General features: G+C 45.1%; 1 protein-coding gene across 2 annotated transcripts; it reads left to right on the top strand.

The window, feature by feature from the left end:
• Positions 1 to 355: 355 nt before the first annotated feature.
• Positions 356 to 11,480, top strand: atp1b2b (ATPase Na+/K+ transporting subunit beta 2b). 2 transcript variants are annotated; one of them, XM_060056612.1, is made up of 8 exons: positions 356 to 830; positions 4,713 to 4,841; positions 5,236 to 5,343; positions 5,557 to 5,762; positions 6,074 to 6,133; positions 6,378 to 6,404; positions 6,641 to 6,736; positions 6,966 to 11,480. In XM_060056612.1, exons 1-8 carry the CDS (start codon positions 740 to 742, stop codon positions 7,128 to 7,130), a joined length of 882 nt encoding a protein of 293 aa, XP_059912595.1. In that variant the 5' UTR covers positions 356 to 739; the 3' UTR covers positions 7,131 to 11,480. The 2 variants fall into 2 exon arrangements, with proteins under 2 accessions (XP_059912595.1, XP_059912596.1); XM_060056613.1 differs by lacking the exon at positions 6,378 to 6,404.
• The last annotated feature ends 1,322 nt before the right edge of the window (positions 11,481 to 12,802 follow it).

Below are 12,802 nucleotides of genomic sequence, written 5' to 3' on the forward strand. Positions count from 1 at the left end.
ATGAGGAAACAAAAATGAAATCAAAAGAACAAATGAATGCTAAAAAGCGAATTAAAGCAAGATTTGTAATTGTGCAGGCTGTTATAAATAGCGCAGCGTAAGACGTTAAGGCGGAGGCACAAGACAGCGGTGAGGCCGGCGGTGGTGATTCGCCAGCGCTGCCGCCCCTCCGCTCCCTTCTCCTGTGAGGAGAGAGCGTGCATTGCAGTGGATTGGTCGCTGCACAATTTGGTTGGCTGCTCACCTCTCGTGCGCAGAGGATGAGAGAGCAGCTTTGCGGGGGAGGTGGGCGGGGTCCGGTGATGAGGCGGAGGAGGAGGAGTGGGTAAGCGCTCGGGAGGGAGGGAGGGGTTGGGTTAAGGATCTGATAGAGGAGAGAGAGGCGCATTGAGTCCTTTACCGCAGTATCACTACATTTCTGCACCACTCATCAAAACTCTGCGGCATGCAGACAAGAGCAGGGGGGAGGGCAGATACTAGATATATCCTGAGTGTAGTAGTAACACCACCTCTCACCATTTGCATCCATTTTATGTTTTTAGATAGGCTATTGTAGAAGAAGCTGAGGCAGAATTAGATTTTGTTGAACTTCCTTTCGCATTCATTTGTAACTCCAGATTCCTTTTGCGTTTCTGTTGTCCAACATTTGAAACGCTCTCTGTTATCTAGCCGATCGTTATTTGTATTACAAGAACACAGCTTTCCTCGTTGAGAATAAACCAGAACCCCATCAGGCAAGATGGCAAAGGATGCAGAGAAGGGCACATGGAAGGAGTTTATATGGAACCCGCGGACCCGGGAGTTGCTGGGCAGGACTGCGAGTAGCTGGGGTAAGTCTTCTCAGCCATACCGGTAACTATACAGCAATGCAGCAAACATGTTGCCCTGCAACCCTTTTCTCCCACTAACTAATGGAAACCCCTAAAAACACTTCAAATGTAATGGGGTAGGTATATATCCCTGCATTCAAGAATTGCGACATCTCTGGATGTTTGTCGTTTAGAAATGATAGCCACAGCGCCTATGTGGGTTTTTGATTGGTCGGTGTGTCTTAAAATGCAAATGCTGCATCACTTTTGAGCAAGAGGCCTGACGTTCTCTTGTCTGGATGTGTTTTTTATTAATTAAATTATTTCACCCGGGTTTCGGCGCAATGCGCCTAAGGGTGGGAGCTTTGCTGCTACATTATAAATTAGCGCCCTTATTTTGAGATTCCAAAGAAAAAACACTATTTTAAGGAACAGAAATAATCCTTATTTCCTTAGAGCCATTGATTTGAATCGTTGAACTGAGACCCATGTCCTAATGGACTGCCTCAAACTTGATTAAATTAAATGTTTACCTGTAGGCCCGTCATGTGACTGAATGAGTTGACACATTTTCAGGTTTAGTTCTTATGAAAATGCTCGGTCTTTTGCCTTTCCTATGGTGTGATGGTGTGCATGTTGCCCTGTTTGAATGACATTGGAGCATTACCGGGGGAAACGAGAGCCAAACGGTTGTTGCATCACCCCTCCAGCCCAAACCCCACCCATCCCAAGTGCGTAAATCAGTGAGGGATCTAATCCTAATCTAATGACTTCATTGGCTGTCATTCAGGTACAGTATCAAGCCTGGATGTCAGATTCAGCACTCCAAAAGTCTGGTCCGTTTCTGTGGTCCTCTCCTCTAGAGCAGGGCCACTCACACCGAGCACTTCCATTTTGTGTAATTGACAGTTAGATGCTTAGAACGGGATATTTGGATTTCATAAATCGCTCTTTGAGAGCTGATGAATTATGAATGAACACTATCCTCCTCTTCTCCACCCACAGCAGATGGGGCAGTGACTGTGCCTACCTTAGTAAGAATCTCCCCACAATGCACCACCTAATCCAGCTCAATGCATCCCAGGTGCTTCGAGGACTAGTGGCCTCTTTAAGCCGTCTTCTAAGGCTTGTTAATTAGGCTATTTTGGTCCTAAGCCACCACATGTAGCTCTGCTATACATGGTTTCCTCGGACTTATAGCCTGAAGTGGGTACACTATTACTTGGTGTCCACTTGCCAAATAGCTTCTCTCTCCATGTCCGTGGCTAATTGCTGCCTTTGCATTATGAATTAGGCAGTGTACTTTATGATATAGAGTGCGATCAAGGGTTCTTCGGATATGGAAACATTTGCTGTATGGAAATTATTATTATATTATTATTATGAGGACACTGCATTAATAGCCCCGCAGTGGTCGTCCATTTTGCAACATCAGTTAGCTAAAGGCAATTATTAACATGTGTATGTGTTCTACAAGTAGTAGATCAAAACAATGAACTCATACGTTTTTTAAATCAGAACAGATTCCTTATTACAGTTATGAGAACACATAATGAGGTCCAGCTGATCAGCTAGTGGTTAGCTCTCTTCTGGCTTTTATTCTCCTCTCTCTCCCTGCACTGCTCCTCTACAGAGTTCAAACCTCTCTTTGATCAGCCTGTGTTCTACAAAGTAAATTGGAACCCTGTCATCCTAATTAATTGTGAAAGGGAACAGACACCTTCCGCCGTTGTACAGAACTGACGAACAGGCCTGGCTCTGGCCCTGCCCCTGGCTCGTTTGTTCCTCCACTTCACCCATTGAAGGGAGGGCGTAACAGAGACGCTTCCACGTCCGTCAGCAGTCCAACCCCAGGCGGACAGACCCCCATCTCTCTCAGGAGGGGAAGCCATCCTACCTGCATTCTCAACCCCCCCCCCCCCCCCCCCCATTCTCGATACACCCTTCCCTCCCTCCCTCCACCCATCGCCCTGGACGGTGTCTTGCCCAGGTGGCGCTTGTAGGGCGCTACCCCTTGGATGATTCAAAGTGTTATTTCTGCTAAAAGGTTTGAGCTGCGTCCACCGCAGGGTGGGGGGCGCATGGGCGTGGATGGGGAGGAGGGTGCAGTGAAACAGCTCGCTCGACAATGCAGCAGCTGTAGTAGACGTTTGGACTGCCAGCACCGTTGCAAGACATCCACCGTCAAAGGCGGTGCCCTCTATACTAATAAAGACACATTACAGTAGTCAAAGCCAACAGGTTTTATTGGTCAAATGCACAGTGTAACCCAGGGTCGTTCCGAAATAGGAAATTCCTTGTGTCATGTCAAGCAACTAATTCATAGAGGAAAGACTTTTTCTCTCGCGCACACACAAGGCACACTTCCTCGCACGCACATACTCGTTCACACTCTGTCGTCGAGCGTTTCTGTTGTGTAATGGAATCCGGCAGAGGGCCTTCCCGTGACATTGGTGTAATGGATTCCTGTAAACCCGGGCTAAGCTGGGAGGCCTTGCCAGTGCTCTAGAGGCCCCGCCGGTGGTGTCAGGTGGAGGGAGGGTGTGAGCTCGACACGGGGGGGGTCACCCGACATAGCACCCAGCCCCTGGGACACCGCACTGCACCCCCGGCACTGCCGTCGGACGATGAACGCGGAGGGTGTGGGCGAACCGCTGCAGCTCTCTGCAGTTTCATATTCACGCGAGAGACAAAACAGGACGGTGCTTGTATGCAAATCCTTAATTGGTATTACATGATCTACATTCATATAATTATTCTCAAAGTGAGCGGTGGACGGTTTTTGCAGACCATCCAGCCTCCATGATTAAACAGGAAGAGGAAGTCTGTTACTTGGATCACGGCAACAGTTGTACGCCTGCCAGTAATCCTGTGACCCCCCCCGGCCTAATCTCCGGGCGGTCCTGCTGCTCCTGCCCCTTCTCTGGCTCCGTCTGTCGCCCTCTTTACCACGGCTCGGTCCCGCCGCCATTGTGGCTGAAACCTGATCATTAAATCGGACTGCCACCTATCCAATGCTGGCCTAGGTCCACCGTGATGGCTGGCCGGATGGGCATTGTCCTCGCTTCTCTCCAATTTAGTATGGTATGAAAATGCAACACAAAGTGTAGGTGAACGAGAGGGGTGTGATCGAATGGCGAAAGGCTTAGCTCGCGTGCTCGCGGTCCATGAGGGAGACAAACTGGCGCCCGGCCACCCTGTTGGATCGGGGGAGAGGCGGCCAAAGCACTCAGACCATAAATCCAAACCCCACTTCCGTTACTTTATTTCCAAATAGCTTTTCTTTTGGCTTGGTCCCATAATTGAAGTACTATTTCCCCATTGCATTAATCTAATATTGATTTGAAAGGATTTCCCCATTTTGAAATTCCAATCATGTCTTTTATATGTAGTTCATATATTATTTCAGACATTCTTTTAGAATAATTATTTCACAATGTATTATTTACATCATGAGTAATGTCTTTTAATACATGTTAATGTATAAAATTTAATTGTATAATTTTATAATGAAATAATGGGGAAGTTTGCGAACAATGATCAAGAACCATACAAATATATACATATATTTGTATTTGTGTCATATATATATATATATATATATATATATATATATATATATATATATATATATACTGCAACCTTCTAGCTTTTAATAGCAACCAAATTCAGAATAACCCGAATATGAAATATAAGATAAACAACTATTTTGTATATCATATCTCAGATAAATGCGCTAATTTCCGGCTCAATATATTTGTTTCTCAACAATCGACAGTAGACCTTGCAGGACACTATGATCTCCCTATCTCAGTAAAGCTCCTTATTCTTGAAACTTTGCTTGCTTTACCCCAAGTTTAACGGACATCCCTGTGTCTCCTGTTCTTCTCCTTCACCTCGCAGGTCTCATCCTCCTCTTCTACCTTGTGTTCTACATCTTCCTGGCCGGTATGTTTGCGCTCACCATGTACGTGATGCTGCAGACCTTGGACGACCACAAACCCACCTGGCAGGATCGACTCGCCACACCAGGTAGACCTGTCCCTCCACTCGTCAGGTGGACTCGTCTCCACTCGTCTGACCAACGACTTACCGAGTAGATTCTCCACTCTGACCCAGGATGGTTTAGTGTTGGTGTGGTCGGAGTGTTGGATTCCTAGTCGAAAGGTTCCGGGTTCGATCCCGACTGTCTACCTGCAGGCAGCCTTGGGCTAAGGTGCCCTATTCCTTACCTGCTGGTCAATGACTGCAGGGAGTATGTACACAATGAACACAGATACAGATGCATGTCTAAAAAGAAAGAAGATGATGCAGTGTTTCTGACAACCTACCACCACCACCACCACCACCACCACCACCACCACCACCTCCTCCTCCTCCTCCTCTGCTCTCTTTTCGATGTCTGCGTTTGGTTTGTTATCCCCAGGCATGATGATCCGGCCAAAAGGGGTGGAGGCTTTGGAGATCATCTACAACACCCAGAAGACAGAGAGCTGGGACCTGTACGCACAGGCCCTCGACAAGTTCCTTGGACGTGAGTCTGGCTTACATCTCATTGGTCAAATGCACAGTCTAACACATTCTGGACGTCATTCTTGACACTGAAACTCTTGCGGTAATGCAGGGTTCGGGACAATATAATATACAATATTTTTATCAAATAAAATAGACAGAAATGAATAGGATGAAACAAAATAGAAACCAAGAATCTAAAGCTAACAAAATGGCCCCCGGTGTTTCTGTGCAGCCTACAACAACTCTGTCCAGTCCCAGAAGAACGACGTGTGCGACCCGGACCAGTACAACTTCCAAAACGACATGGACGAGGTGAAGAACAACCCCAAGCGCTCCTGTCAGTTCAACCGCACCCTGCTGGAAGAGTGTTCTGGAATCCAGGACCGTTACTATGGATACCAGGAAGGAGCGCCATGCATCATCATCAAGCTCAATCGGGTGAGAGGGAAAGAGGAGTGGGAAAAGAAAAAAAAAGAAAGAAAGAGAGGGGGGGGGGGTCTTAGGAAGAGGATGCTGTTGCTAGGAGATGTGGAGTAACCCTCACACTGAACCAATTGCATGTGGTTCATGTGTAAAAAAAGAAAGAAAAAAAAGGGTCATGCTAAAAATAAAAGGATGTCAACGACAAGAGATTAATCAGTGCAGTCTTGTGTTTTGAAGTCCATGGATTCATGGAGCTGTGATCAGTTCATTAGAACATCGTTACCCAGGGGTCGGCCTAACGCCTGCTGGTGATTCCTCCTCTGCAGGTAATCGGGCTCCTACCAGGCAAGGACGGCATGGCGCCGTCCGTCAAATGTGGAGCTAAGGTAAACCTTTTGAAAACGAATACTTGCGTAAAGTAGGCGCTAGGGTTCATAAGCCCCGTGCATTTAACCCCACCACCGTGATCATTCATCCTCGTCAACACCGTGTTCCTCCTCAGCGTCTGTCGAGATTTATTCATTTCAAGATTTTATTTTCATGCAACCGTTTTTTTTACATGCGTCATAACCTCGCCACTGTATGTGTCCGCCTCTTCTCTCTTCTTCTGTGGTGTTGTTAATGTATCAGCGGTACAAAATTGGGAAAGATGAATGGGTAAGAGGGATAAAAAACGTACTTGTTCTAGTCGTGATGCAATACTAGTACGTGTCTTAGCCTTCGTAGAGTATGTCTGGTAGGTACGCTGCTCTCACTCACTCACCCCTCACTCACTCATTCTCACACCTGCACATATTATCTTTAGAATATTTATCTGTGTAATATAACAATAACCTTTCTTTTCGGTCATCAATCGTCACACTTTGAGTAACTTTCGGTTGTGGGCACAACAGAGAGAAGACAACGATAAGATCGGAGAGGTGCAGTACTTCCCCCCCAACGGCACTTTCAACCTCATGTACTACCCGTACTACGGCAAGAAAGCTCAGGTGAGACCACCCTAATTCCACCAAATATGCCTCTTCTTCTATTTTAATTCTACAATTCAAACGATAGAAAATGTATTTTCTTTCGTTATCTTGACCCTCCTCAAATCAAGATCATGTATCTCAAGGCGTTATCCTTGAGCTAATGGTCATTTCTCTAACGAAACCAATACCGCCTTGAATGTGAGGAGGTGGATTTGCTCAACTTATTGCTGTTCTTGCGCTGTTCCAGGTGAACTACTCTCAGCCACTGGTGGCCATCAAGTTCCTCAACATCACCACCAACGAAGACGTTAACATTGAGTGCAAGATCATCTCAAACAACATCCCTGTAGGGAGTGACAGAGACAAGTTCGCTGGAAGGGTGTCCTTCAAGTTGAGGATCAACACTGTCTAGGTCCACCGTTTCCGCTCTCTCTTTATCCCTCTCTCGCTCTTACCTCTCTATCCTTCGCTCTCTCTTTTTCCTGAGAATGCCCCTCTAATTCCACCCTCCTCTGCAACAACATGCACGTACTGAAACACATCACGATATTTCCACCCTCGGTTTGGTAGAAACCAGTTTACAACCCTCTTCTTCCCCCACAATCACTCTCCCCCCCCCCCCCCCCATGCACACACATACCAACACACATACACATACACACGCACACACACACACACACACACACACACACACACACACACACACACACACACACACACACACACACACACACACACACACACACACACACACACACACACACACACACACACACACACACACACACACACACACACCTACCTACCGACCTGGGGTTGTGGTGGGAATGAGTGACACCCCAGCTACAAAGGGGGTCCTGTCATTTCTTTCTGTCTTTGAGCTTTGGGACCATTTTTTTTTTCTTTCTTTAAATCAGTTTGAGGTGACATATTTATACTGCATGAAAATGATAGGGGATACAGAGGACGGGAAGGGAAACAAGTGTGTGTGTTGGTGTGTGCGTGTGTAACTTTTCTGAGTGTCCGCATAACAAGGACGAGAACTATCACCACCAACACCTCCATCACCACGCTACTTTGACTCCCTTCTCCGTCACCTCCGTATAGAGTATCCCTCTATATACAGTATGAGTGCACACACAACAATACAGCGTGTCTATTTATATGATATCATAATCTTCTATCGGTACGTCTGTTTTTTGTTTGCACTCAAAATTAAGGAAAATACCAAAACCCACCAAAAAAAAGACTACAAAACGACCCAACAGAAACCGTCTCGATGAGATATCGTCTGAACGGGTGGATGCAGAGACGAAGCGATTTTGCATGCGTGCATCGTCATATGGGTTCTCTTGAAGGCACAACCGAATCACCCCACCCCACCCCCCTCCCCCTCCCGATGCCACCGCCTCCCTGCTGAGCGTGCACTGACCGCTGCCCACCAGGAGCCCCCCCCCCCCCCCCCCCCACACACTGCCTTAACGCAGTGTATCTGGAGAAAACACACTCACCACACCGACCGACCGACTCGCAGCCACACAGCCACTGAGCGCTTGAATAATGAATAAGCACTTCCGACAGCCAGAGCTAGATCTCCAAACCTTTAAAAACAAACCTGTGTGTGTGTGTGTGTGTGTGTGTGCGTGTGTGTGCGTGCGTGTGTGTGCGTGTTTGTGTGTGTGTGTGTGTGTGTGTTTGGGCGCATGTATTTGCGCATTAAGTGTGTCGCCATGTGTTTCTTTCCATTCCCGGAGACCCATTTCACATTGTAGGCCGGGATGTTGCATGCGATGTGCAATACTCGAATAATCAACCAAGATTTACCATGAATACATCATCACAGTCAATGGGTATAGAAGTAAGGTATCTTTTGTTATGTGTTTAATTTTTGGCTTGAGAATAGCTTTATAAAATACGTGAGGCATGTGGTTTAGTTTGCTGGCAATCACTGCAACACCAACCCATTATAAATGAATCAAAGTCATAGGGGCATGACATTTACACCACCAGAGATTTTTAAATAACTCTTAAACTTTATTCGTGTTTGCAACCGAACAGCGAACCGGAACCGCTTGAATCACTTCAGCGATGCCCCCTAAAACTTGTATTCATTTAGTGCCTAAAGCCAGAAAGCCATGCTTGCTAGTTTATAACTTATCTTTAAGAGACGCTACCGTATTTGAACCGCTCGGTTCCATATGATCGCAGGCTCACATCAAAATAACAGTATTTTATTTATAGAAGAGCTTACCTCTTGGATACTGAGGGTTAATTTGTGTTATCATATATAGTGCTAGGTTTGGTTTGTTTTTCCAAGTATTGCATCATTTCACATCTGTACATATCAGAAATGGATGGCATGTGGTTTTTTTTATTGATTTGCACTGCAAACGTTTTCTTTTCGTTGTGAGGAGGCGTTGCAAAATAATCATTGTACAGTTGTGTGAGGGAGGGACAGCAATGTGTGTCTGTTTGCTTGACGTTTGTCATATCTTCCAGAATCATTGTCTAGCTCTAGCATATCATATTTATGGATATGCATTTCCCTCAAAAGTCACACTAGTGTTTAAATTCGTAGGGCAGTGTTTCAAAGTGTTGTATAGATAGCTAGCTAGCTTAATCAAAATTTGACCATAATTGAAACTGACAGAAGAATCATCATCTTTGGTTGATTAAATTAAATTCGGTTGGTGGTAGGCTGGCTGTCGCTATACTGCTCCGTGACTCAAGAGTTGCCGGAGAGCGACCAATATCGACGTCTTGATCATTGTCCAGGCATTGCATGACGAGCAGAGCACCTGTTGACCTTGGTTGGGGACGCTTAGCGTTCTGGGCTAATGTCGGACCAGGCGCTTTATCTTGGGCATGGCTGTGACCTTGTGCTGGTGCTACCGTGATCCGACCATGACACGGTAACTGACCGTAGGAACACACACATCTGTTCACTCTTGGCTCGATTTCCATTTTTTTAGACTTAATAGGAGTTTTTTGTCATTATGCTCTTGTGTGAATGGCAACCCAATGATCAAGAGTTCATGTGTTGGAAGACAACACAGCTACCGGAAACAATTTAACAGTTGCGTTTGTCAAAAAACTTTCCATGACGTTAATTGGATGTGTAAAATGTTTAGTTTTTTTTTCTCTTGGTAGATTTGTTACAAACCGTCCACTCCCTTTCATTTGGCTTTCCTACAACATTTACCTAATTTCGCGGTAATCTCTTAATCTGGTCAGATAATCCAGAACAGGCACACTGAGGTCCTTTATCCCTGTCTTTGCCGCTTCTCCTTGTTTCAAGGCCCCATGTTCCAGCCCTGTCCTTTTTCCTCAATGTTTTTAATTCGATTAAAGTTGCTATGTATAATTTATTACAGATTAACAGTTTTCAGTGAGCCATTGAAAATATTCTAAATCAAACGCATTTTATTTATTTAATTGGACATTCTCCTTTTAATCATGCAAAGATTGTCCAAAACCACCCATTGCCATCGACCAAAGACACTAGCGACGTGACCATACAATATCCAGTTACTGTTGAATTGATCCATTAAAAATCCTTTTATGCATTGATACATTAAAAACAGATCCTATCCAAGCGAAGGTCTCCGGGTTCAAGACTAGGTTACAGTTGGATGCTAGTGATTCCTTTACCACCAGGCATCCTCTAATGTAATGTATCGCACAAAAGGAATAGGTTTCACTAAAAGACAACAGTGCCTCCTGGTGGACAGATTGCATTGTTCCCAGTGTCACAGAATGGTATCTCCTGTTATCTCCGTTTATCCGTACACATTTTCGACGATATTCTGGAGACGTCCTCAAAAAGCAATATATCTATTTCTTGTGTGGCTGTATAATGTATTTATTAAAAAGGATGTTACAAATTTAGCATAACTTGAAACATAAAACGCAAGAAAGAGAAAGTCAAGAGCTCTGAATATTGCATAGACATATAAATCATGTTTGCCAATGCGCATTTCAAGATAACATTTCAGAAAATATCGTTTTATTTAAAAATATATATTTTTATTGCTATTTTGTTGTAAAGAGATGGGAATGTATACGATTGGTCTGTATTATTACATGGGGGTATGTTATTACCTATTCAGAATGTTTAATTCAACAAAGTAAAGAGTTAATACCTGCTATTTGAAAGTCGAAGAGTATTTTGTAAATCCACCGCCCCCTCCCCCCCTCCCCCTCATCATTTCAATTCTCAATCTCACTTTGTATAATTTGCAAACTTTACATATAGGCTTTGACTATTTGCAGTGAAAGGTCAGTGCATACTCCTACGGGTAGACATGGCACCGGTGTTTCTCTGGTTTTATCGGACCAGAAGAATACATTTAACCCTTCTGGTTTCTCAGAAACAACAAAATGTTTACATTTCTAAACACACAAAACTATGAAAATCATTTTAAGTACAGCACATACAGTAACCACTATAAAGGTGCAGATAATTACAGAGTTGTTTTGTTTTAAACGAATAAACCCCTGAATTGTTCCCCAACCCGCCTTCGCCCTTCTTAAGAACTGAATCCATACCTTCATTTGCCCCTTTGGATGTGGTGCAAAGATCTTAAGTGAACAACAAAGATTACATTTAAAGGGATTGGTTTGGCTGATTTGACCCAAGCCTCCAGTAATTATATTCTCTTTGTGTCTTTATTTTGCTGTTACTGTATGTATATTTTTGCTTATGTTTACTGAAAAAAGATAGAGAAAACAATAAATGTCATTTAAGGGAACTCATCAACAAGTGTGTTTATTTACCAGTGACCCTTTGCTTAATATCATTGAAATTTTGTGTGTGCAAGAATGTGTCCAACATTCCGAGAAAGCTCTTACATTTCTGCCAAATATGTGCACATTCCAATAAATGTATTTAAAATGCCTACTTTGAATCTTGTGGGAGGATGCCACGTTCAGTGGGAATGCTGTGTAGTAAACTGATGTCACCCACCCACCTACATGTTATCATCTGACACAGATCAGGGCTGGCAGGGTAAGAGTCCAATCTATCTCTTGATTGCAGCTTATCTCGGACAGCACAAATGAAAATCCAATCTATGGAGTAGTTGGAATAACTGTAAGGTTTGAACGTGGTTACCTCCGTGTAAGTCCCTTTCACTATAGCCTTCTAATGGCTCGCTGACTTGATTAGGACCTAACTGTAGGCCTTCCTAACCTTCCCCTCACTCTTCTGTACCCCATGGTTGTGGCCTCTCGCTCTGTCTCTGACCCCATTGCCCTGTCTCTAACTCTATCCCTAGCTCTGTCTCCATCCCCATCCCTAGCTCTGTCTCCATCTCTACCCCTAGCTCTATCCCTAGCTCTGTCTCCATCTCTACCCCTAGCTCTGTCCCTAGCTCTGTCTCCATCTCTACCCCTAGCTCTGTCCCTAGCTCTGTCTCCATCTCTACCCCTAGCTCTATCCCTAGCTCTGTCTCTAGCTCTACCCCTAGCTCTGTCTCTAGCTCTGTCTCCATCTCTATCCCTAGCTCTACCCCTAGCTCTGTCTCTAGCTCTGTCTCCATCTCTATCCCTAGCTCTGTCTCTAGCTCTATCCCTAGCTCTGTCTCCATCTCTATCCCTAGCTCTGTCTCTAGCTCTGTCTCTAGCTCTATCCCTAGCTCTGTCTCCATCTCTATCCCTAGCTCTGTCTCTAGCTCTACCCCTAGCTCTGTCTCTAGCTCTGTCTCCATCTCTATCCCTAGCTCTATCCCTAGCTCTGTCTCCAGCTCTACCCCTAGCTCTGTCTCTAGCTCTGTCTCTAGCTCTACCCCTAGCTCTACCCCTAGCTCTACCCCTAGCTCTATCCCTAGCTCTGTCCCTAGCTCTGTCTCTAGCTCTGTCTCTAGCTCTGTCTCTAGCTCTACCCCTAGCTCTATCCCAAGCTCTGTCTCTAGCTCTACCCCTAGCTCTATCCCTAGCTCTGTCCCTAGCTCTGTCTCTAGCTCTGTCTCTAGCTCTGTCTCTGGCTCTATCCCTAGCTCTGTCTCTAGCTCTATCCCTAGCTCTGTCCCGCCCAATGCTCTGTCTCTATCTCTATCTACAGCTCTGTCTCTAGATCTATCTACA

The sequence above is a fragment of the Gadus macrocephalus genome, chromosome 7, assembly GCF_031168955.1.
Source record: "Gadus macrocephalus chromosome 7, ASM3116895v1".
NCBI lineage: Eukaryota > Metazoa > Chordata > Actinopteri > Gadiformes > Gadidae > Gadus > Gadus macrocephalus.